This window comes from Lonchura striata, chromosome 11, assembly GCF_050655825.1.
Source record: "Lonchura striata isolate lonStrDom1 chromosome 11, ASM5065582v1, whole genome shotgun sequence".
NCBI classification, from domain to species: domain Eukaryota; kingdom Metazoa; phylum Chordata; class Aves; order Passeriformes; family Estrildidae; genus Lonchura; species Lonchura striata.
The window spans coordinates 18,163,428-18,189,722 of NC_140713.1; the positions used below are offsets into that span (position 1 = coordinate 18,163,428).

Here is a 26,295-nt window from a genome sequence, read left to right on the forward strand (position 1 = left end):
ATGCTTCCAGTCGGTGTTTTTCTAAAACTCCAGCTTCCCTTTGATGGTTGCTGGAATGGTCACAAGGCTTGGTAGCCCCGAGGAGTCACGTTACATTTACTGCCAGAATGAGTCCAAGATTAACGTGTTTTACTGTTGGGAGTCTAAAATGTTAGAAACGATGAGTCAAACACCTCCATCACAAAACTTGGCTCGAAGTCTGCAAGATGAAACAAACCCAACCAGCCCAAACAACCTAAAATGTGGGTTTGTTCTAACGTTTTTGTCTCTGGATGCAAAGGGGGTGTGTGGCCAGTCTTTCAATTCAAGTCCTCATGGTAGAGGGCAAGGAATTTCTAGGAGGAGGAAAAATATGGAATAGAGGCTGAAATAGTCAGTTAATAATTTGTTTCAAGGAAGTGAAATACTGGGGGGATAGACCCATCACATAGGATGGATCCATGTGAGCTAGGCATCTTGAAAGTTTGTTTTGGTGGCCCATATTGTCATATTGGTGTTTGTTGCCCCATCTTGTCGCCAGTCTCCAGCTTGGTGCCAGCCGTCTTTGTGAATCGAGGAGGATCCAAGGTGGTGCATGACCTTGCTGCTCTCTCCCACATGGAACACTGGAATAGATGTTATTCCACCAGTATCTGTAATTGGAGCTTCTAATTCTATGATGCATAGTGTGTTTTTCCCTTTTAAAGGAACAAAAGGCTTTTCGTTTGTACAAACTGGTAATTATTTCAAGATGTTTCACGGCTTTCCCCAAAACACCGCCCTCGCTGAAGGAGCCACGGTAGCAATTTTCCCACTTCTCGAGCTCCCGGCAGCTTCCGAGCAGCCGGCGGTGCTTCGGGCAGGTGAGGCGGTGCAGGGGAGGCAGCAGCGAGGGGCGCTCAGCGCGGCTGTCCCTGAGGGGAGGTGCCGGGGCCGGGCTCGAGCAGCGCACGGCAAAGCCCGCGGGCCGCCCCGCCGCCCTCAGAGAGCGCGGGGCGGCGGGGCGGGCCTCGGCCGCCCGCAGCCAATGGGAGGACAGCGGGGGCTGCAGCAGCCAATAGCAGCGCGGGGCCGCCTTGACGGGCACGGCGGCTTCGGTAGCGGTTGGAGGGCGGTTGGAACACGAGGCGCTGCAGGGCTCGGCCGTGAGGCGGGAGAGGTGCGAGGGCCGTGGGTGCTGGGCGTCCTGAGCAGGGAAACGTGCGAGGGTAATGGGTGCTGGGCGTCCTGAGCAGGGAAACGTGCGAGGGCCGTGGGTGCTGGGCGTCCTGAGCAGGGAAACGTGCGAGGGTAATGGGTGCCGGGCGTCCTGAGCAGGGAAACGTGCGAGGGTAATGGGTGCCGGGCGTCCTGAGCAGGGAAACGTGCGAGGGTAATGGGTGCTGGGCGTCCTGAGCAGGGAAACGTGCGAGGGTAATGGGTGCCGGGCGTCCTGAGCAGGGAAACGTGCGAGGGTAATGGGTGCTGGGCGTCCTGAGCAGGGAAACGTGCGAGGGTAATGGGTGCTGGGCGTCCTGAGGCGGGAGAGGTGCAAGGGCCATGGGTGCTGGGCGTCCTGAGCAGGGAAATGTGTGAGGGTAATGGGTGCTGGGCAATTTGAGGAGGGAAAGGTGTGAGGGCAATGGGTGCTGGGCATCTTGAGGAGGGAGAGGTGTGAGGGCAGTGGGTGCCGGGATCCTGAGCGGGGATAGGTGTGAGGGCAGTTGGAGCTCAGGCTCCTGATGAGGGAAGTGTGAGGCCAGTGGCACTGAAGAAGCCCAGGATGCTGGTGGCCCACTCGGCTGCCCTGGCGCATGGGCTCAGGTGCCATGGAGGCATGGGGATGTCTGTGGTGGCCTGTGGCAAGGGGAAACCTGCACGGTGGGGCTGTCCTACTTGTGCAGCATGGTTTGGGGAAGTGATGCTGAGACACGAGCCGTGCTTGGAGGCCTGCCTGGCACTCCCTGGCCACAAGATGTGGGGTTGGTTGGGCATCTTCCTTTAGGGAGGGCTGCACAAGGCTTAGCTTAGTATTGGGGGCTTTTGGTGAGGTGTGAAATGTCTGGAAGAGTTGTCAGCAAGATCCTTTCTTACTTGGTTGTGACCCTTTCTGGTCGTGACTCATGTTTTTTTACTTCCAGAGCGATAGTACAGGGAGATCAAGGGAAGCTCTAGGTACCTTGTACCCACTTTAGAGTTGGGCCCAGGCTATTCCATATTTTATTTAAGGGTCTGCTTGTTTGATCTTTTAAAAGAATTATTTCTTATTTATTAAATTTATTTAATTTGCTGTGGTCTCTTCTTCCCCAAACCTCCACTGTATGCCCCTTCATCTTTACAGTCTGAAATCACAGAGGACTGTTTCTTACTAATTGCTTTTTGAAAGTCTTGCCTGCCTTTTAGAAAGTCTAAACATAAACAATACTTCCTCCTTAGTTTGTAGTTTAGCTCTTCTGTGTGAGCATTTCCTAAACACACTAGAGGGAAAAGAATTAACTAATGTCTGAATGACTACTGTAGAAAGTCTTGAGAGCACTAGATCTTTTGTCAGCCTCTGCAGTGACAAAAGTGTAAATGGCTTCATGAAGTTCTAGACAAGTTCATGGGTTTCAGCTGGGGGTATTAAAATCACCAGCCTGTGTGTGATTCCTCAGGGGCTGGAAGGGGTATTCCAAGGAGGTCTGTCTCTCTTAGCACAAAGTTAAAAAACAGATTTTGCCCCTGGCTTTGAGGTAACATCCTGAGCTTTGGTCTGTTCCATCTTAACCATTGCTGTAGCTTTAGAAGATTCCACCTTTGTGCCATTTTTGTCATTGGTGCCCAGCACTTTCCTCAGCCAACTTTATTCCTGGGTGTGGAGGGTGTTCCTAGCACTCCTCTGGTGGGCCTGGTTTGGACATGAGTGTTTGGACGTGAGAAAAGCAAATCCTTGAGGCTCAAAATGAGATGTTAAAGGTACTGTAATAAGCCTCTTCACATAATCTTCCCTTTGAAGGTGCATTTTGGAGCAGGAGCAGCATGAGGATGCTCCACTTCTAAAGTTCTAAAGCTCTGTAATGTTTAGGCTATTGTGGGACTTGCATTCCTGTTTTGGATGTTACTCTGGCTCTTGATGCAGTTTAGATTGTGGTTTTGTAGGGGTTTTCAGGAACTTCAATGCATTCTGCATTTTGGTTTTGGTGATTTTATTGCTGAGTTTTCTCCTTATGAGTCAGTAGGCAGACAAGTAAGCATCTAAGCAGTGAGGCTGAGTTTTTGAATTTCTTAATATATGAATGGCCCTCCAGTGGGTTACTCTGCATCCAGATTTTAACAGATAAATCTCTATGTCAAGTATGTGCTGATGGAATTCAGCTTTATGTTTATGCTGCTGCTGATTGCATCTTTCACTTTTCAGTCCTATAAACTATAATAGTTTGGGAATTAATCTTCATTTGCCTCTTCTTCCCCTCAAAGACCCTTGGTATAGACCCTTGGCCTTTTTATACCTACTAGGAGATACTATAATGGGAGAAGAGGGGTTGGTGTGCTGCAGTGGTATCTCTTCTGGAAAACTGCAAATTGCTCTAGTTTAAGACTTATGTACAAAATCCTTGATCTGGGCACTTTGGTAGGAGCCACAATCTTTGTTGGCTGAGGTGCTGTGTTAGTCTTGAGCTTGATGTAAAAGTCCATGAAATACATTTAGCCTAAGACCTACTGGAGCCAGAAGCAGCTTGTACAAACTGCTGCAAGAGGTGGTCTTGGTTTGCTGAGTTTAACTGTATTGTGGATAAAAAGAACTTACTGACAGAGGCATCTGTGTCTTACAGATCAGAAGGCCTGAGAACATCAGACTGCCCAGCTTAGCTGTGCCTTTGAGGGAAGTACAAGCAACTGTGTGTTAGGTTATAGGGCTTTTTGGTTCTAACTTAATAGAAAGAGGAAAGAAGGGGAGATGTGTCTGCTCTGAGTCAAGGTTTGAATAGAAAGGTAATATTAATATGATCCTTCAAGTAAATGAAAAGTAAAGTAAGGTTCCTTTTTGTAGTGACACAGTGTGTAAGTACATCAGCTGGGCAGTAGCAGTAAGTGAACAGAAGTAAAACTAGACTGAACTTGACTATTTCAAAGAAATAGGACTGGCAGGTCTCCATCCTGGAATATGGAAGAAGTTACCATATAATGCTGAATGGTAACAGGGATTTTATTGAATCTGTTAAGTCAGGACTAGTAACAAAATACAGAGAACAAGCTGAGCCCACAACATTGTGCACTGAGCAAGGACTGAATTAACTGACCCATGAAAAACTGAATAACGTTTTCATGTGGTTTGCTCCATGGCAGGTAGTGTCACAACAGCCTTTTTAATAAACCAGCTCTCTCTAGAGAGATAGGTTTAATTGTTTTATCTCTGCCATAAAGGATTTATTGTGGAGTCATATGGAAGATTAATTACTGTGTCAAAGGGATTGAGGTTTATGCAAGAATTGCAAGATGGCTACAAGCTGGTGAAAGGGAGGGAGGATGTTTGTACTGCAGGGAAAATAGAGGCAGGAGTCATGAAACACACAGTGCTTCTCATTGATGACCTTGGTATAAAAAGCAAGAGTATGTATGGCACATTTGTGGTGAAACCAGCCTGGGACACACAAACAGTAACCTGGAAGAGGAGAGTGATAAACGCATTGTACAAGATGAGCTCTAAAACTTTGTACTTAAATTTTGTAATGGTAGACTCAGAGGGCAAGCATGTGCCTCCACAAAGTGGCAGACAGAACTTCCGTTACGGAGTTCATCAGTTGGAAAAGAAAAACCAGTAGGTGACTGGGTTACTGTAGGAGATGTGGGATCTGAGCTTTGAGAGATGCTTCTAGGACATTTGGGAAGTGCTGGTGCCATTATAGACAGTGTTTTGCAGTGCTTTGCACAATGAACAAATGGTTTTTAAGAAAAAGAAATGGGCATTACAAAGGAGATACTTCAGGCACACTGAGGAGATGATGAAGATAGACTTGCTAAGGTCATGTGACATGGGTTAATAAGTCGAAGCAGTAGGAACACATCCAGAAAACACAGGGTAGAGGAAGAGGAATTACTGAATCTGAAGGATGATTTGGGTTTCTAAGCCTACGAGCAACTTTGCTTCAGGTGCAAGGAGAGTTAGAAGTCTGTCGGGGCTGAAGCTAAGGCGTGATGAACATAAGAAAGAAATTGCTTTGTGCCAATACCTGTTGTTTCAAGGTGTCTGAGGATCCAGGAAGTTCCTTTCTTTTCTCTGGTTTCTCTGTTGTATGGCTAAATACTTGAATGAATTGAATCCAAAGCCTTGTTGTACAGAAAACGATGAAATTAATTGTGGAATTGATGGCTTATATAATGGCATATACCAATATGGAAAATCAAGTTCAAAGCACTGACATTATTTTTTGAAGTTGTGATAAAGCTGTAAATAATTCAGTCAAGTCAGTTCAGCCATGAAACTTCAGTTCTTTTATTTGGGTGGGATTTGTCTAAGGTATGGCCTGAGTGCTGCTGTGTTTTGGGAATGAGGAAGTTGCTGGTATGTTAAGTGTGGTTCCTCACAGCTTGCTGATGGCACTTTCTGCCTTCTTTCTCTGTGGTTCTGCTGTACTTTCTCATTTGCAGCTTCCTATCTCCTGTTTTGTCTTTGCACTGTCTTCTTCCTTTTACTGGGATGTTGCAGCCTCCCAGTGTAACTTGTGCCCACCTGTCCTGCACAGGTGGTTTGTGTTGGTCGCTTTTCTTATTTCTGCTTTTTAAAGAGCAGACCATAGTGTGGAAAACTTGCCTACACCAATAACCAAAGACCCTAAATTCATCTGTTTTCTTGATCTCTCTTACTGAAAAGCTTGAGCTGGTGCTGAAAATGCTTTCTCTTGTCTCCATAGGCTCAGTACTGCGGACTGCTGTTTCGCCATGCGGGCTGGCCCCTGTGTATTCAAGAGAAGATTGTAATCCAGCTGGCTTCCATTGACTGGCAAATCTTGAAGCCTGGTGACTTCTACCTGCAGGTGGTCCCCTCTCTGAAGAAGCCTCCACGAATTGTATTGAAATGTTTGGCAAAAGATAAGCATAATGTAGAAGAAGTGGTGATTCCAGAAGTTTCATATACCTCTATTTTTACTCTGGAATGGTTGAGTACATTCAATGGAGAGCGGATGGGCATAGCACTGGAAAATTGTTTACTAACCACTGATGACAAAATATTTCGTGTCCCCTGGGATAAAGTGGTTAATCCCGAATTTATAAATAAACCAAAAATAATTGAAGACAATATCATCTCTCCAGAAATAACAGAGGAACGTTCAATTTTGTGCCTCCCCACGGACCGTACTGAGCGCAGTTCACCAGACCCGAGGTCTCAGAATCTACAGGAACTAAGCACAAACCGAGACAGCCCTGTCATTAGCAGCACAGCTCCACAGTTAAATGAAGCTCTGGTCAATGGTGTCTGTACGAGTCCTGTGACTCAAGAGAACTTGGGAAGTGACCTTGAAGGGGAGTACGTTGAGCTGGCAGAAGTTTCACTGCCCAGATTTGAGCCACAAACAGGATCTTTGACACCATCACTGGCATTAAGTTATCTAACTCAGCCCAGGGCACGAGTGAATGAGTCTAAAGGCAAGCACAGATTTATTGTCATACAAGACAGCACCTGCTCCAAGAACTTAGTTCAGTCAGCACGTATGCAGAAGGAGCACTGTCAGATGGACACTCTGAGCACTTCTACAGAAGTTCTCAAAAATGTTACTCCATTGGAAAGCAATGAAGTGATGGCACATGGAGAACTGTCCCTAGAAGGTCAGCTGATACCAGCTGATCCTGGAAGTATGGGTGATAACATTCCTGTGGCTGAGCCTCCTGCTTGCCGTGCAGAAGATTCATCTGCAGAGCAGGAGACTCACAGTGAACACTCAGTGGATTGGCGATATGCTTTATGCAGCTACAGTGATGTGTGTGCTGGAGATGCTGTCAGCTGCAAGGCACGAGTGCCTGGTGCCCCTGGAAACATAGAGAGAGAAAGTGATGGACTTAGAGAAAATGCTGGTGTTGAAATATTGGAGCAGAGTCCAGAAGTGATTCTAGATGCTACTGCTGCTAAAGAGGAAGTGATGCAGGGAGTACATGCAGAACCACTGACTGAGCGTCAAAAGGAAGTGATGAATGCTTCTTCTGTATCTGTCCTAGGGCCTTTGGGACCATGTTGCACACTAAAGGCAGCTTCTGATGTCTCTTGCCAGGGTGTTAGTGGAAGTGTTGAGCCAGTTCGGGTCACTACATTGCCTGAGAATTCAGATGTAGGTGGCGAGAGAGACTCTCCTTCAGGGAACATAGCAGATGAAAGCGCTTGCTGCAGCAATAATGAAGTAAATAGCAGTTCTCCATTAAGTCCTCCAGAAGAGAGCCAAGGAGATGTAGATGAATTTGAGGTGGGAAGAAGGGACAGACAAGAGGAAGTGAAAGAGTGTAAAGAAATGTTGAATGTAAATGAAAATCTGACTAGTCATAGTCACTGTTCTGTGAAAGCTCCAGCAGATGGAACCTTGCTGGATGGTGAAGAGCAAGAGCATAAAAAGGCTGAAGAAGCCGTACCACTCAAAACTGCCCAGTCAGCAGAGGGGAATCAGATGGCAGAACACTTAAATAACAGTGACTTGTTGGTTCCCAGTGCACAAGAAGAAGACTCAAGTCTGTTCAAAACCCAGAGGTCTGGAGGGAGGTTTGAGGAGCCTCAAAGATTGGTGGAAATCCATGGCTGTGAAAGTGAAGAGAACTCTGTGCTGAACCTGGAGCGTGTTGCAATGCAGGACTTGCAGGGACAGGTGGAGAACCAGGAAAGTTGTTCTTTCAGGGAAAGGTTGAAGACTACAGCCTCAAAACCACTGGAATCCATTGAAGAGGAATTGGAGGGTGGACCACTGTCCTCAGGACCTGCTGAGGGGCATACAGAGCCTACCACCCTGCATTCCCAGGCAGAGGCATTGTCTGGGGCATCACCTTCTAAAGGTACAGCCATTGGATGTTTGTGTGGTTGTGTTTGGTAACATGGATTGAAAGCAAAGTCCTCAAGGATTACTGCTTGAATACTACTTATCAGGCAAGATTTGATAAATACATCTGGGAGGTTTTGGGGTAATAACACAAAATACTGGGAAGTGATTAAATTTTCATTTTTTGTGGCATGAAATTAGCTTTCTCTTCACAGGTGGTTTTATTTTGATATTTTATTTAATAATTCTTTGCAAATTTACATCGGTACAGAATGAAGTTCCTTTGGAAGAAGCTTTTAATTTCAGTTAATCTGATTGCTGGTGGCCTCCTCCCACTTACATTCATGATCTGTAGAATGTGTGAGGAGAGACTTGTCTAACTGTACAAGTCTTTCATAGTTGAAAACTGACTTTAGGAAGATGACTGTGGCAAGAGGAAGCAGCAGTGGATGCCACAGTAAAATACTAGCTGTGTAATGTGACCTGAAGACCGACAAATGTGTGTACTGATAACTAATTTAGGCAGCAAACTGCAGAGCTGAGGGATTCCCCCCTCTTCCTTGCCTTCCCCTCCGGCATGCTTTCTTCAGCTCGATTATGTTTCAAGTAGGAGCTGTTTAACTTGAGTGGGAGAGCACAGAAATTAAGCATCTAACTTCAACTCAGATGGAATGTTCAAGCAGGTATTACCCAGATTTCTCCATGTTTGGATTCCTGAGCTGGAGTTGTGCTACTTCAGAAGGAGTTGAGAGGGCAATCCAGGTGTCTGCCTTTTGCACCAGACTGTAGGCAGGCAGTGTGTAACCACACAGGCCCGGTGTGGGCTTAGCCCAGCTCTGCTGAGTCTGGAAAGCTGCAGCTCGATATGCAGATCACACAGAGGAGCGGGTGTGTGGCGGGGGCGGGTGGAACATGCCATTCCAGTTCAGCAGCTCTCATTCCCTGAGACCCCTGGCTAGGAAAATTACCCAGCTTGAAATGTTGGAGTGAGGACTCTTGAAAGGGTTGGTGTATGGACCCATGTTGCTAGGGCATGTTTGACCCTCTGGGGCAACAGCTCCAGAGCTGGTTGTCTTGGGATGTGCTGCCACTGTAATGCTTGCCCTGGTTCCAAATTATAAGGCCAAGAGCTGCAGTATGATTCCATTTGACTGCACACACAGCTGCTTCTTAAAAGTGCCCAAAGTAACAAATCTGCTTCTCAAAAGTGCCCAAAAGTAACATTTTACCTGATGTCTTAGTGACCTTCTAATGGAGCTAAATTAGTGTTCATTGATTAAAATAAAATTTCATTAACATTTGCATCAACCTAATTTAATTCTATAGTTAGGCAAGCCCAGGGTTACCAGGCATTTCTGATACTTTTGAAGTGACAAGCATTTCTGTGAACTGGAGGGATCAGCTCAAAAGTTTCTATTTCTGCAGTGCACATCTCTCTGAGCATCTATCACCATGAACAGGAAAAAAAATCCTACCTTCTGCCTACCTGCGGGTCTTGGTGGATATGTGCCAGGAAGTACCCATGCTGTGGGTATCCATTCCCCCATCCATTCCCAACCTGAACCTGGCCTGACTTCATACTTGCTCAGAACCAGGCCTTGGAACACCTAGTCTGTGTTTAGTGCTAGGTGGACACTGCTCATGAGTGCTGTGGATACTTGTTCAGTGTTCCCATCTCTTCTCTTTTAAAATTAACCAGGTCTAGCTCATTATAAATGTCATGTTCTCACTGGTCCAAAGAATAAATCTTGGCCACTGCAAGATTTCAGCAGTGATGGACCCCTCTGGGGTACACACAGAGTTTGTTTTTAATGAAAGACAACACAAGTGATTCTGGGGATTTGGCTGAAATCAGTGACATTTGTGGCTTAAGTCTGCTGATGTTAAACTTGGGCATCGCAGTTTAAGAAAAATGCAAACCTTATTATCTCAGTGTTTGTAAAGCAAAAGAAACAACCTAAATTGCCAGGAAAACCACCCAAACTATCCAAGTAAACTTTTTATGGTAAAGGGCAACTCAAGTATCTGTTAATGCTGGCGGTATTTCTTAAACACTATAGCTGGCACTATAAAAAGCTTAATCCATTAAATTACATTTGATTGCTTTGACATCCAAACAAACCATCTCCTTATCTAGCCCCATTAAACCCTCAGAGATGTACTTACAAGATAATTCTGAGATAAAATTACAAAGCAAAGCAAATGTCTTACAAATGGACTTTACTTTTCCAGCAAGGCAGTTCTGTAGGTTAAATTCTCTGTGTCTTGTTGAGGCTACTATGATTGGAAACTGTGGGTATCTTGCCTAAACTATAAATAACAGCAAAGCCTAAGCTTTACTGGGTCAATTCAGATCTGAAATTCACACCTCAGCAGCAGTGGGCAGAAGCACAATTTGCTCTGTGTGAGGTGGAGGAGCTTGCTTGTTGCAGCAGATATTGTTGATTATGTCAAAATACATGTTCAGAACTGGGGCATCTGAGTTTGCTGTGTCTGCAGGTTTTTTCCTTGTCCCTTAACTCTCTCCCTTTACTTCCATTCTCAGTGAGCTTATTTAGTGCACAAATAGAGTCTAACTTAGAAAGACTCAGATATAAATAGGAAAAAGTCTGAAGTCAAATGTGAACTGTTTTGAATTGGTGGCTTAAAATTTGCACTTGTTCCATTCACAGATAATGTGACTGCTCTTTTTTTACTAATGACTAACATCTAAATGAAAGTGGATTTTGAAACTTTGCAGCTCTGGAAAGAATTCCTCTATTTTGTGGGTGGAAAATACCTTGATATTTAAGAAATAGTTTGAAAAACCACATTGGGGCATATTCAGCAGCACCTGTTAGGGCGTTCTGTTCCTGGTCCTGGTTACTACCTGATGTTAGCATAGGTGATACTGGTGCTGGGGCAGTTTGCAGGGAAAATGCTAATGTCTCTTTGAAATGCACACAAGCAAATCCTCCTCTACCACTTCCTTAACCTTGGGGAAAGGTGGAACCTGCAAACACGGCAAATTCAGATGTCCCTGTTCTCAATTTGCTTTTAGATGTAATCCTCCGCATTCTACAATTTCCTCTTTAGTGAGTGCCTCCGCCCCACATTGCAAATAACAAACAGTGTGCTTGGTGTGCTTGGGCCTGTTTGGGAGAGCTGGCATCTGCAGATCTGAGCTGGCCTTCAGAAGCTCGGGGAAGAGTTTTGTTTGGGCAAGATGTGCATAGTCTGGAGGCTGCAGAGCTTTAGTAAAGTTTCCCCAGGGCTGAAAAGCCTCAGTAATGTGACTGTGTGTGGTGGGCTGAGCAAAATGTTTCTCTCCTATATTTTGGGAGCTGCTGCCTCATTTCTAAGAGGTATCCAAGGCAGGACTGTCACATACATTTATGTATTTCTCTTGCGCTGGCGTGTAACCTATGTGAAACACATCTATGTTCCATTTTTTTGTCCTCTTTAAATCTCAGATTTGGTTCTCTTTACAGACTTTTCTCATTTAATACAGACCCCTTTACTACAAACTGCTGTTCTTCTTATTGCCAGGCCTTACAGCTCATTGCAAAGGTGATTCCGTGTTCTCCTAGAAAGCTCTTAATGTGAAACCTTTGGGCACAACTTCCATGTGATGTTAAAAATATCAGTGCCCCTCTAAACGCTGCTCAGGAAGATGTAGCAGTGTTGTCTGAAGTGGATGACCTCTTGCATCACTGGGAAGTGGAGGCTGAGGTAGCCCTAGGAACAGAGTTGGGCTCTGGTACAGCCCAGAGCTGGGCAGAGCCCTGAAGCCATGACAGCAGCTTGTGTGGCCAAAAGCAGCAGATGCCAGGCTGGATCCCAAGAGGAGTGAGCAGCTATTCTATCATACCCTTGATGGTGCAGAGCCTGGGAGCTCCTCCTAGTTTCCCCCAATGCTGCATGATTTGTTGCAGTGAGCCATGCTGCTCAGGGCACTTCTCTCACCCATTTTAGCAATTTTGAAAGTAGTTCAGGCTAAGCCTCAACCTGTAAACCTCCTTCACTGCTAAAACTTGTATTGAAAGCCACTTCAAGGACTGCTTTGTTCCTGGTCCTGCTCTTTAATGAATTATTGGAATCTGTTAGTAAATAAACTGAGTCAAGTGTCAGCATTGTTAATGCAGCAGGAATGTAGGATGGCTGAAATAAATTTTAAATGGCAGTTAAAATGTCTGACTACAGAGCAAGCAAATAAATATTCTGCTCTTATTTTCACAAAGAAAGGTTGATATTTTTGTTGGTAGATACTGAAGTATCAGGTTTTGTAGTGAAGTATAGTCTTTTATTTAGTATAGCTTTCTGTAAACACAGGGGTAGCCTAGTTGTGTACTTAGGATGCTAAAGATCTATTACTGAAGATGTATTGTTGGCTTCTAATTCTTGTGATGTTGGGAAATGGGGAATAATAGTTCTTGCACAGTGGGTAGATACTTTTTTCTTCTTTCTAGATAATTTTACATGAAAATTGAAACTTGATCGAACTAGCCTTAGTTTCCATGTAGTAGTCAAGATATTTAATTTTAGAATTAACTGATTCTGATAACTTATACTTTAGAGCTGAGGTGTCAGACAAAGGAATCATTTTCTGCAGTTCTTGAGCCTTTCTTCAGTGTTTTTAAATGTGTTTCTGACTTTCATATTAAATGTTAATTTAAAAAGGCTGGACAAGGAGAACAAGGTCTCTTTGGCTAATTTCCAACTGATTTGTCAGCCTTCAGTTGACTTCATATTTTCGGGAACTAATCTGAAAGTGGTGTTGGGGGAATAATTCTGTCCTGATGGAGTAGCCCTCCGTGTCAGAAGCTGGTTTATCACTTCAGTATGCTCAGGCTGCTGGAGCTCAGCCAGGGACTTGCACTGTGCCAGACTTCCAGGCTGTGAGCAGACATGTACTGCTTGATATGTTACCTTTAAAAAGGACTTTGACTACAGTAATCCCCATCTGAATTGGACTTTTATACTTTGCAAACTTCACAATAAATTGGTTTCTTTTTTTAGAATTACAGTAGTATTAATGTTATAACCAGTTTTAGAACATGCATGCTACTGGCTGAAGGGCTGGAAGAGTTGCAGAGTGCTGGAGCTGGGAGCATATCCCTCCCCAGTCTGGAACTTATGTGGGATTTTTTGGTGGAGCTCTGCTCGAGCTTCTGTTTGTTACTTGTCTTACAGGGATGATGCCAGAAGAGACAGAGATGAGAAATGAGGCAACTGGCACACGTGTGTCGAAACCAGTGAGTAAAAGCAGTGCCCTGGAGGAAACTTCACCTCCTGTTACTCCCCCGACATCCCCAACTTCTGGAACTGCCTGGGGTGGTCAGTTTGCACCTACCATAGTCAAGGATGTGAACCCAGAAGTGCTCAGGAGTGGAGTTGCCTACCTGCCTGGTGAGTAGCTGAGCCAGAATGTGTCTTGGAAATGTGGTTTGTAGGAGGGCAAGGGAGATGAGCCTCCTTCTGCAGCACTGGAGACTGGTGCCAATTCAATTTATTTCACCCCAAACCTCTTTAGAAGTTCCACTTCTTGAATCCTCTGAAGTTTCCAAATGGGCAGGACAGGAAGTAGAACTTCCCTCCCATTATGTTAATTTGCTCTCAGGAGTCTCAAAATGTGTGAGTCAGAAATGCCAAATCTGTGGGCTCATACCAGGAATTCAAAAAGAGCAGAGTGAGGGTGCAGCTAATGATGGGCTGGTGGGCCTGACATCAGACCTGGTCAGAAGAATAGGAACTTGATTCACTTGCTAGGTAATTAAAGGATAGGAATGTAGAAGATGCTCTTTGACAGGACTCTTGAAAACCAGTTTTATTCTTGGTAATTAGAAGTTTAGTTGATTAAATGTAGTGACGTAGATATAATAGATTATTAGAAAACATTGGATTTCATGACACATGATGTTGAAAGGAATATCCCAGTGAAGTGGATGAGCAACATGTAGGGTGAACGATAGTGTAGCAAAATAGCAGAGACAAAACCAGCTATCAAGGGAGAACTTCCAGAATTACTCTGCCAGAATCAGGTTGTAGGTCAAATGTTATTCAATGTTTGCATGAGAAATGAATATCAAATAGCTGCAGATAAAATGTCTGCATGGGACGAATACTGGCAGAGGGGTGAACAAAGCTGAGGCTGTTGGACAGAGCAGCCAGGATTGCTTGGTGTACAGGCCCCACACAAGACATCTTTGTGTTTAACCAAACATGAAGTAAAGCAGAGGAAGTAAGATCTACCTCACTAGTGAGAAGCAGCTTTTGGCAGCTCTGTGAGGAGCCCCTGTGGGCTTGTCCTTTCAGAGCCAGTGAGAGCGCTGTTCAGTGTGGGGCAGGAGGAACTGCATTTGATCAGCTCAGGGGCCACGTACGCGTTGAAAATTGGGCAGAGAGCCTAACCTCAGAGAAGAGGTGAGGCAGACTGTGCAGTGTGGAGGAGTAGGGAAGGACAGCAGAAAGACAGCACAGACATCTCCCAGGTGGTGCTGGGTCTGCAGGACCCATTTTGACCTCAGTTGTGTAAAGGGGAGGAGACAACTAGACAGATTAAGAGACTGATTTTTTACGGCTGTATTCTTGTTGATGATGCCTCTGAAATTGTTTGGGCTGTATTGTAAAAGGAAATGGTAAATATTAGAGATGTTGCAGAGAAGGGTTACAGCCCTTTCTTGTAACTAAACTGGGTGTCTTAAAACAAGAGACTGGAAGGTTGTTTATCTCATAGGATATTGAGAAAGAGGTGAAATCACCTTTGTACCAGGAAGGAAGAAGGGAGTTAAAACTTTTCCAGTTTTTGGAAGAAGATGAAATGGAAAACCAGGGGCAGGGAAGAGTAATGGTACATTCAAACATCTAACTTTCATTAGGGGATGAATTGTTACAACAAATTCCAAAGGAGGATTTTTAATCTTCTGGTCTGCTGATCAATTTGGACATATTTATGCTGTATGTAACAGCCCAAAAAGTTACAGGATTAGAGAGGGTTTTCAGAGAAGCTCTCAGTCCGTGCTGTTGCAGGAGTCTGACCATGTTACCTAATGCTCCCTTTGTCACAGATTCCTATCATAATGTACCACTGTTAAATGAGATGAAAGCATTTGAATATGTGATGAAGAGATACCAAATGCACACAAGAAGCAGGATTTGGTTTGATACTGCTTCTAAGCAAGTTTTTCTCTAAGGAGGGAATTATGTTTCCTGTAAAAGCACTATCAGATTTGAATTACCTCTCTGCCTCTTTGGGGTTACAGTGGGCAATCCTCACACCTGAGGGAATGTACTCACCACTCAGTTAAATGGTTTATGTTAGTCAGTGATAATGATACAGTAATTACTTTAGAAAGAATAACTTCTATAATGAATGATGAATAAGAGCTAAGTAATAAACTAGTAGCTGATGTAGTTAGCTGAAACTTCCAGGATAGTTTCAGTTTTGGATTATGCCACTGTTGAAGACCCTGGTGGCTCTGGTTGCTTTTTTGACCTGGTCAGGCAATTCTCAGACTACTAGGTGGAAGTTCAAGGTTTAATCAAATTCTGGTGGTGCCCAACCTGCTTGATGGACACATGTTGCTTCAAAATTAAAAAGCTTTGATTAAGCCATTTTCCAGTAATTGAGTGCTTTGATTTTTTTATTTTATTTTGTGATGGTCCCTTTAGCTTATGAAACAAATTGTATTAATGAGGTTTTTCTAATTTTGTTCCATTTCTTTGATTATGCAGCATCCAGGCTACAGTATTTCAGGAGTAATAAAAGTCCTCCTGAATCACACTGATGATGAAAGATTTTTGTTAGCAGGAGAAAGCCTGTGTCACAATTTTGGTCCCTGAGAGGTAGAAAACCCTGCTTCAAAATGGTGTCCATCTGTGTCCATGGCCCTTAATCAAGTCATGTCCCAGTGACAGATTGAGATCACACTGGGACAGCTTTCCATGCTCGTGGCTGTGCATCTGTGTCTGTTTTACCTGACAACTCACATGCTTGTCCCTGGGGTGGGGGAGAGAGAGGTGGTCCAGGACAGTATCTCCTGTGGTAGCAACAGAGTTAAGGAGAGAAAGAAACAGGTTTCTCTAAGTTGGTCTTTTACTTTGGATTTCTGCACCCCCATCCTTCTTATACTGTTTGTATGACAGGAAATGGCTCCTGTTCTTGTGAATTACTTTTCACACAAAAGAGGTGTTGCCCCTCCTGTTCCCCAAATCACTTGCTTTCCCAGTTGCTTGAGAAGGCTTACTGCATGTACTGCTTGATTTTGAGTCTCGGAAGCAGTTCTGGCATTCCACAGTGCTGTGTCCACCTGCTTTTTACTCTGCTTTTGCGTCTGGAGAGGAGGCTGGACATAATCCCAAAGCTGGCACTGTTAGGTCCTTCTCCTCCTGTGATAAGCTGTGACTTCGGACTTTTGGAAGATGGGTGGCAGAGAAGCATTGTCCTTCCTGGCTAATTGAAGCAGAGGGATTTCTCCTTCTTGAGTGTATCACAACTCAGCTGGGTTGCCCATACTGTGCTGTATCTATTCCCTGGGTACTGAGCAAGCTCTGCACCTAATGAAAGCCTAGCACTGCTTGTGCCCTTTGTCAGAGCTGTAGGCAGGCAGGAGTGTGCTCCTGGACTGTCCTTTTTGCAGCCTCTGAAGTGGAGCTCTGGACTCCTGCTCTGGAGCTTTGCTTGCAGGAGTGACTGGTTATATGCTGGGCTCAGACCACAGCTTGTTACAGAGTGCATGTCCTGCAAACCTGTCTGCATTCTCTCATCTGACAGCAATGTGAAGGTAAAATTCTCTATCTTGAATTGGTGAGATTTCTGCTTTTCGTAAGATTGTCATTAGGCAACTTCAGCCATGTTTATGAAGAAGGTCTGTTTGGGTGGAAGACAGCAGTACAAATTTAACACTAACTCGAGAGAAAGACAAGCTGAGCTCATCTGCTTCACTCTGGGACAGCATTTGGGTACTTTGGAAGTGTGTTTATAGCCTCCCACCATCTGCAACATACAGTATATTGAGTTCTGTGGAGGATTGCCAGGAATGTGGTGGGGTCTTCGTGGGAGAATATGAGGCATACAGACCTGGGACCAGGCTCTGTTGAATGACTTGTGTGATTTCCATCTCCCCCCGCTCTTTTTACAGGTACGAGAGACAAATCAGGACGTGCGGTGGCCATAATAACGACAAGGAACACAGCCTGGTTAAACCCCCACTGCAATACCACTGAGCTTGTACGCCTTCTTCTGTACTTGCACAGCATCCCAAGGTTTGTGATGCTCTTGGGCTGACAGGACAGACAGCTGCTGCCTTGTCTGCTTTGCCTTCCCAGGAAGTGGGAATTTAGGCAGGAATGGAAGGAGGTTGACTTTAGTGGCTTAGGAACTTGGTCCAGACAGTCCTGAAATTACACAGGTGGGAATCTCCTGCTAGGGTGAACAGGCTTGTGTTCAGCAAGCACTTTGCCTATTCTGTATATGCTGCATGCACATGGTGTGATATAATTGGGTATCTACTGAATGTTTTCATGTGTTACCATGAATCCAAGCCATTCTTACTATCCTTCATTAGTTCAGAAAATGGGATTTGGGAGCTATCATGGGGCAGTCATGCAGCAGCTCTAGGATAGTGTTGTGACATGATATTTTAAGGCTAGGCCTCCAAGCTGAGAGGGTGCTACTCTCCTGAAACAGTGAGGCTGAAACCAAGCTTTCCTCTGAACACAATTAGGAAGAATTTGTTTTCCTGTGCGGATTATCCAGTGGGCATCAGCACCTTTGCCATCAGTGACACATTCTAGGACTAGGAGAAATGGGAAATTGGGTGGAAGTCATAGAATCATATGGCAAAGGTAAAAACTGAGCAATCATTTGGTGGTTTCTGTGTATATATTTTGTTTAGGAGAAGGTGGCCAATTAGTTCCTGTTATTATAAAGCCATAATGTACTGTCTTTTTCACCTTGCCATGACTGCAGGGTGAGAAAGGTGACCTTTTTATCTTTGTCCTTGCAGACCAGAATGTCAGGCTTTGGGTCTGACTGTTCTTGTGGATGCTCGTCGCTGTTCGCCCGTTCCTGCTCTCTTCAAGGCATTCAGCACATTGCAGGTGAGCCTCGAGCTTGGGCAGAGGAGCACTGGCTGGCTTGCTGTCATGGTTGGATGTTACATCTCCATCTGCTGCTTATGTCTCCATCTGCCACCCAGCTTTCAGTTGGCTTTGGGAGGTGGAGATAATGCACCCAGCCCTGCTTTAGGAGGATGACCTGGACTTGCCAGACTGCACACAAAGCAAAAAACCTAAGCATGTCTGAGTTTGGGGAGAACACCCCTCCCCAGCCCTCCAAATTTACTTTCATCTCAGTGCTGGGAACAGCCCTTACCCAAGTCTCAATGCTGTCATTAATTATCTTGCTTGTAAGGGTTGTCCCCTGTACTGAGGGGCTGTGTGAAATGTACAGGGATTTTGGCCTGCCACAGAGAAGAGAGGGAGAGAGGCCTCTGCCTGCTGTCAAGGCAAGGGAAGGACACTGCTTACTATGCCAGGTGGAAAAGCACGTGCAGCTGTTGATGTGGCTGTCAGTGAATGATTAGAATCGGATGTACTGTAACTCTATATTGCTTCAGGTCAAAGGCTTTCATATCAGTCACTTGGGAAGCCAGTGGGTTGTGTTGCCCCCCCTTCCAGATAGAAACTGTCTGCTGCTCTTAGAAAGACAGGGAGATGATGGGTTGTAGCAATGACTAATCTTGTTTAAGCAGGTGTTCCTTTTAAATCAGAGCTTAGGTCTCTTAGGACTCAGAATCTGCAAACTGGAACGGGGCAATGTTTTAATGAAGCTGATGTCTGTGGTTTATGTGCTTCAGTGCCACATCTGAGAGTTGAGTCTGACTCAGAGGTCTGTCCTCCTGCTTCCTGGGCTGGGTGGAGCTGTGAGCTCTATCAGCATGCTCATTCTCTGTGGTGAAGGAGTAATCTGTGCCCTGCTCAGTTCTGCAGAGGTAACAAGCAAATACATTCTCTTTTATGCTGTGCCCACATGGTAGCGGGCTTGCTAAAGCTTTTGAACATTTCACTGTCCATGTATGTTGCATGACAGTCTTAGTTGTTTGATTTGGAAATCAGTAACATGTTCTGTCTCAATTCTCATACAAGCATGGTAATTATGCCATTTCAACCTTAAGTTTCCCCTCGGAAATGAGGAGGGGGGAAGCCTTCTGCTGTGCTGTGATGGCTGTTAGGCTCTGAGTGCCTCGTTATCTGGGTGGTGCTACAGTTACTTAACAGTTTAATGTGCTGCAAGAGAGATTGCTGGACCTAAGTATGTGCTCCAGGTAACAGTGACTGATTACTCTATTTACAGAGGCTGATTACTCCGCTTATGGTTTTTTGATCTTTACACTGACTCTTCTGAAGACTCTGTAAAAGAGACCTGTTCAGGTAGCTCATCACCTAGTTATGGCACAGGACTAATCCCTGGCCCCACTACGATCCTCAGCATTTACTCTGTAATCCCATGGCAATGTTCTTTGCTCTGGAGCAAGGATAGAGTAATACAGAAAACTGACTGCAACTACAGTGAGGCAAGCTATGTGTTCCAGAGTGCAGCAGCGTTAGCTTGGCCAGTGACTGCACTGAGGTACAGACTGTATGTTACATGTCTAACGCTACAGTGCAGATCACCTCCTTGGGTTCCTTTCTGAAATCCCTTACACATCTCAGTGTCTCTTGTCTCTAGCAGACTGTCTCTAGAGCTCATTTCTCTGCTGTCCACCACTCCCCTTATACAGGATTTTACTTACATAGTTTCTGTGAAGCCTACTGTGATAATGTGCTTGAATCTGTTAAATGTTGACGTCCAGCACTGCTTATTTGATTCTGAGGGGCTGTTTTCCTCTTAACCCAGCAGTGGGAAGCACTGCTTCACAGTGGGGAAGCACAGATCAGATGCCCTAATGTAGAATCTCTTCCTGTTGTGGTCTGTTAAGCCTAGAGAGACTCCTGGGGAGCAAAGGTTCCTGGGTCAAGCTATGTCAGCCTGAGGAAATCTTTCTTCCATTTCTCCATCTTTCCAGAATGAATGCATGATCGGAATTAAGTGCTAGTAGACAACTTTGGGTGCTTGTAGGTTAGTTTTCCCTACGGCACTGAGATTCTGTCAGTTGCTCTGTCCAGAACCACCTGGTGAACTGGTGGGAGCTTGTCCTCTCTGCCTGCAGGGTAGGGCCAGTTGTATTCTGTGAGAATTCTTTTTCTCCATTCTTTTTAAAATATTGGGTGGCTGGGAAATTTTTCTGTCCCAGACAGCAGCTGGAGCAGAGGGAGTGGGGCAGAATAAAAAGCTGCTGCAGAGCTATCTCAGGAAGAAGCAGGAGGAACTCTGGCAGTTCTTTGCGGAGGTGAAGGGAAGTGCACAGTGCGTGCATGTTGCAGGAATAGATCAGGCTTGTTCCTGTGGGAAACTGCGTAATGATGCTTTGGAGCAAGGATTTTTGCAGGGATAAATGCTGTAATGTTTGGTTACAGGTTGTCACCAATAAGCTCTGTGCTATGGAGGTCGGCTCTTAGGAGGAACCTTGCTATTCAGAAGTCCTAGACTGATTCCTTGCTTAGTGAGCAGGCAGGGCACGGACAGTGGAATGTGTGCCCTGCCTTCAGTGAGCAAGTATCTGTGGGATTTCCCTCTGCCTGAGTCTTAATAGAGTGAGATTCTTTAGAATTTCCCATATTAGTGTGAAGGCTTAATCCCATAATCAGCTATGTTTGTGTGTTGGGTTGGGAAGAGTCAGTTTAGTATTTGAAGGGAGAGAAGTTCTGTGCAAACCTTTGTGTTCAAGAGATGTATTTGCATTCTCTCTTAGTGCAGAAGTACAGAGTAACTTGGTCTCACGTTAAAGACAGGGAACCCCTGCTACTCCATTAGAGTGGTCACTTCGAGACTGACTGAGGTGTCTGGGGACTCTCCCCTCTGCACAAACATTCCTGGCAGCCTTTGCTTCAGATTGTGACAGTGTTGTTAAGGCTGGCCATGGGTTTCCATTTGGGGCAGGAAGCCAGAAAACTGGAACTTCAGTCTGAGAAACATTGGAAAAAATACATAATTCTCTTTAAGAGGAATAATAATAAAGGCTCTGTATTTACCCTGGTGCTTTCTGAACTCCTACTGATGTCCTTCTATTCTATGCTGTCCAAACTGTACCTATTTTGGGAGGTGAAGAGTTCACTTATATGTATGGAACTCTTGTTTCTTTGCTTCCATAAAGTTGTTTTTGTTAGCAAAGATGGTAAGAGATTGTGCATAAAGCTGCAGGAAAGCTTCCTCAAGTGGCATCCTGCTGTTCCCAGCTCTGCTTGTCTCCTGAGATGCTCCTGGTAAACTGTTTCAGTCTTTGGATTGCTCCAAAGTGCTAGATGAGACTTGACTTTTCTTCAGCTGTTTAAATTAAAAAATATGGTGAAAAGTAATTGATTTCTTTGGAAACACGATTTCTTCTTGAGTTGGAAAACCTTGAACTTTTCCCTTGACAACTTTATTTTTGAATGGTTTTTCAGTTTCTATTTTCAGGAGTAACAAACAAATGAATATTTTGGCTATTGTAGTAACCTCTTGTTACACCATCACTACCTTTATCCCTCACTCATATTGCACATCTTGTGACTGTTGGCTTAGAAGAGGGATTGTGTCACTATTGGACACAAAATGAGTACACAGAAGCTTGGTGAGTTCAAGAGAGAAAAAGAGCAAATTTTATTTCTGACCTCGCAATATATAGAATTCCAAAAGTGACAGTGGATTGGAGGATGAAATTACCACCTCTCCAACCACACTGGTCAAACCAACAGTCCATCAATTCTCTCCTACCACAAAGAAGAATGCAAAACAATCATTATTTACATGAACAGTGTGTGAGAACTCCAGTAGAAATATGTAAACATCAGAAGGCATATAAAACTTTAAAAAGAACTATAAAAGAAAACTTAACACTTTTAAAAATCAGAGCAACAGGATTGTGTAAAAAATATTTGTTTAGTACCATCATCAATCTTGAAGCTATGTCCAGTCTTTATCCTTCAATATTTTCTAGCAGATAAATTCAGAGCTGGTGATACAGCCGTAATATCTCCCTATCCCTTCTTCAGTATTCACCTAATGCAGCCTAATTATGCAATAAATCCTTTTGGGCCTTTTAATCTGTGTTCAAATAACAGTGAAAGTGTGAATCATTCACTTTGGAGAAATCATGGTTTTAGAAGGTGTTTCAGTCTGGATTTTTTTACTGTCTGTTTAAAAGGATCGTGGTTTAGGACTGGATGAGAGAAAGGTGTTTTTCCGCTGTTCTGGGATCTCTGCTGCTACTTTCACTTAGAATTAGGGCTCCTTGTGTCGGTCTTGTTTCTTAATTGCTGAACTGCGCCCAGTGTCAGGATAGGTCATTCAGTCTCTGTTGGTCCACTTTTCTCTGTACTCTGGCTCTGCTGCTCCTGTCAGATATTTAACCCTACTCACTGCTGGAGCTGTTCATTTAAACAAGTTTCCTTTGCTGTTGTAGCCTGCTGCGTGGCAGGTTCCTTCCAGCTTGAGCGACACCAGAAAGGATTTGTTGCTTGACAATTCCTGACATATTTACAGAGGCAAAATCCACGTAGGAGACATCGAAATGGGATGGCTCTTGTTCAGTCATGTGGCACAACTTAAATGGCTCTTCTTGCTTTCCTGGTCCAGACATCACATATGTAGGGAGCCCTGTCTCCAGGATCTGGATCTTTCTACCATGTTTCCCTCTTCCTACTGTTGCTCTCTCTGCCTGTTTCTCACTTCACTGTAGAATGCTTCTATAATTGGAGAGCTTCTCCTGGATCACTGAATTTGAACTACAGCTGCTAAACATCCCTTGTATTTGGAATTTCTGTCAGTTTAACAGTAGAAACAGGATGCAAGTACTTGACTGTAAATTGGCAATAAGTAGAGACAAGATGATGCTTTTGGCACTGGGTTGAGGGTGGAGAGGGAAAAGCCACTTCCTCTCAGTTAGGTGAAGTTACCAGGAAAGTTATCAGGAAAAAACTTGGACATGGAATATGGTTTTGGGTTTGTTGGTTTTTTTTTGGTTTTTTTTTTTTTTTAAATTTCTGGGTTTGTTTTTTTTTTTTTTCTTTCCCTGATTCACTTCCTGTGCAGAAGGCAGAGCTTCTTTAGTACAGCCAATACCTGACCTTTTCCATTGCTTCCTTAAATATCGCAGGACTAGTTGGTCTGAAGCAAACTACCTTAAATACATCACCTTGGTACTCTCTGGACTGGCCTTCCTTAATTTCTGGTGATGGCCTTCCAGGCTTTGTAGATGCCTTTGAAGGATAAATTGCAAACTTGTGTATGAACCTGGTGCGGTACATTTTCCTTAGTATCCAAGGAAGATCAGTAATGGATTTGTGCTTTGTTCTGTTGTAGGAGATGAATCCTCACTGTATTCATGGAGTACTGCTTCTGGTTGAAAGAGATCTGACTTTTCGGATGGAGAAGCCACCAGCAGGACAGGTAATGGAAACATTTTTCTGGGGTTTGCTGGGCTACTCTTGAGATCTTTTATTTAACTCTCCAGACAGCAAATTCCATGTCATTGATGTATGTTTATTCTCACATGAAATTTCTGTAGGTGTTCTCTGTGTCTTGTGGCTGTGGTCTCTATGGGTGTGGTATTTATTGAGTTGTAGTGTTTCTGTGAGCTGAACAGATGCCTGTCGTGCTCTGTTTATTGCTACGTCCATCAGTGACATTTGCACCACAATTACGTCAGTCTGCTGGGGACTCAGAACACAGAGGGTTTGTTGGAAACATGGATAACTGTATGGAGGAGCCCTGCACAATTTGCTAGAGATGTTTTTCATGTTCTCCCATTGGCAAGGGGGGAAATGCGTGATCAGGAGGAGATCACATTATGCTAAATCCTGAGCTCCACCTTTGAAGGTGCCTGTTGCTTTCCTGGATTTTGCATCTCCTCTGTTTCCTCATACCTGCTTCTGCCAGTGGCTGAGAGACTTGTGCAAGAAGGGGAAGATGAGATGGGCATTTGTGTGAGGTTCCCTTTGTAGCTGAAATCTCTGGAAAGACCCAGAGGAGGGAAAGTTACCACAACATCAGTGAACTCCCCCACCAGAAGTAAAACTGTCTTGGTATTCTATTGCTGTATAAGAAATGTAGCCTCCCAGCCACTCTGTGGTGAGTGAACAGAGGATCAGACTTCATCTTAGTCCTCTTTGTGTTCTCCAAAACTGTTGCAAGCTACAGGAATGGACTGAAATTCTGTGCCTGCTGAAACTCTGTAGGCTTCAGAGTAGGCCAGGAGCTCCCTTTTGGCTCCTGTGGATGAAGATGTTGTGACAGGCATCAGGTTTGCTGTGCACGTGGTGTGGTGTCCCAAAAGACTAAAGAATAACAAATGCTATTAGCCCATTTCTGTATTACCCCCATGTAGAAGAATTTAGGGTCATAATGGGGGCTGCAGGCATATGCATGCAGGGAGAGCTATAGAAGACATTAAACGCATTGAACAGACACAAAGAGTGTGGGAGGGAACAGAGAAAAGGCTAATAAACACATGGGCATGCAGAAGGAATTAGAAACATCATCACAATTTTGTAAGGAGGTAGAAACTTCACACTGTGTGTGAGTTAATTTTCTGCACCTGGGTTTGTGTCTGGGCTGGCTTCCATGTACCTGCAGGAGCACTTGTTGCTCTGGTGAGCGTAGAAATGCTCTGAGGTCCTGTGGACTTGGAGAAGGCAAGTTACCTGTGCTAAGCTCTAAGAAACTCTTGGAGCAAATAGCTGCTGTGATGAGTGGAGAGTTGAGGGCAGGGCAGAGGCTGCTCTGTTAGACTCTTTTACAGGAAATGGGATGGGGGAGCTGGGGGCTGGATTTAACCTCCCAGATTCTCCAAACAGATGCAAATCACAGCACAACTGTGGGAACATACGAGGGAGTTGCTCTGCTTACACCAGGAGGTGCTGGCTCTGGAGAAGGCTGGCTGCTGCCAGACTTCCATCACAGATGTTCTGCCTGGTAAAATAGCGTGTTGTGGCCTGCATTCCTTCAGGGCTTGCCCACTGAGCTGTTCAACAAGCTGCTCTAAGATTGAATTGTTGGGGTTTTTTTCCATTCATATTGTAGTGATATTGCAGCTACACACTACATGCTGTGCTTCTGTGCAAGATAGACAAAGAAGTAATAGATTCTGCCTTTTGTTAACCTTCCCCTCTTCCTCCAGTACTCATACCCTAATACAAGTGAACTTTTTTGTTTTCCTTTCTGTTCCTGTGCAGTTTGAACTTCTCACCTCCATGAAATCCCTCCATAAGCACATAGACAGCTCACAGCTGCCTCTAGAACTGGATGGGACCTTCCCGTACTGCCACCAGAGCTGGCTAAGCTTCCGCAGGGTGAGTAGAATGTCTTGTGTGCTTTGGTGTCTGAGAGAAGCAATGGATGGCATGGTAACAGATGGGAACAAGAGTACCTGTCAACAGGTGAACCTGCAAGCATTAAAAGACAATTTTCCTGTAAAGCTATGAATGCAAATTAATCTCTGGTATGAAAAAAAATGCTAATACTGTCTTCATAAGATGGGTACACACTGTGGTCTCTTGGCATGACTACAGAAATTAAAATTTTAGTATTTTACTCATCTGCTTGAACTGCATTAATTCTTTCTATTCTTTCTTGCCTTCAAAATATGGTCAAATCTGAAATGGAATCCTCTTTTGTTGTGACTCAGTGGCTCTTGAGTTAGACAGGAGGACAGACATCGGAAACTAATCTCAGCAGAAAGTGTTAGTATCATGTTGTCATTGGACTAAAGATTAAGACCTTGAGTGTAATAACAAGTTAAATCTTCTTGGGTTTGGAGCAAGTTCCCCATATCAAGCTCTTATCTCCTTGGTATTATCTGCAGTCCTTGCATGAGTGAGACTTGGAAGTTCTGGATAATCAGTTCAGAATTCATCTTCAAGGAATATCTTTTACTTGCAAGCAGCAGGGTGTGTGCAGACTGCCAGAAGCCTGCAGAGGTGGCATCCATGGTACCAATACCCAGCTCTGTGTGCACTTGTGCTGTGGAGGGAGTCTGAGTGCTCTCAGCCATATGCTTTGAATCTTTAAAAGTGCTATTGAGTTATTTGGCACACCAAGACTAGACAGGATTAAATCTCTGTAAATCTGCACACAAGCTGCTGTCTTCATCTTGAGTTTGCTGACCCTGGTGGTTGACAGAATTGTCACCTCAGCTTCCAGAGGATCCAGTGGTCTTTTGGCTCTGACCTTGCTACCCAGAGTGCTGTGTGGCACAGTGCAACACTTGAAGCAGATTAAGATGTC

At 44.5% G+C, this 26,295-nt stretch overlaps 1 protein-coding gene across 8 annotated transcripts in view; it reads left to right on the plus strand.

Moving 5' to 3' along the window:
- Positions 1-26,295, plus strand: part of PLEKHG4 (pleckstrin homology and RhoGEF domain containing G4) — a 97,529-nt gene that overhangs the window by 25,882 nt on the left and 45,352 nt on the right. For all 8 annotated transcript variants that reach the window (XM_085589741.1, XM_085589738.1, XM_085589740.1 and 5 more), the window contains exons 3-8: positions 5,850-7,968; positions 13,125-13,340; positions 17,072-17,195; positions 17,939-18,032; positions 23,374-23,460; positions 25,245-25,361. In XM_085589741.1, the coding sequence (XP_085445867.1) occupies positions 5,850-7,968; positions 13,125-13,340; positions 17,072-17,195; positions 17,939-18,032; positions 23,374-23,460; positions 25,245-25,361 (2,757 nt within the window). The remainder of the gene's footprint in view (positions 1-5,849; positions 7,969-13,124; positions 13,341-17,071; positions 17,196-17,938; positions 18,033-23,373; positions 23,461-25,244; positions 25,362-26,295) is intronic.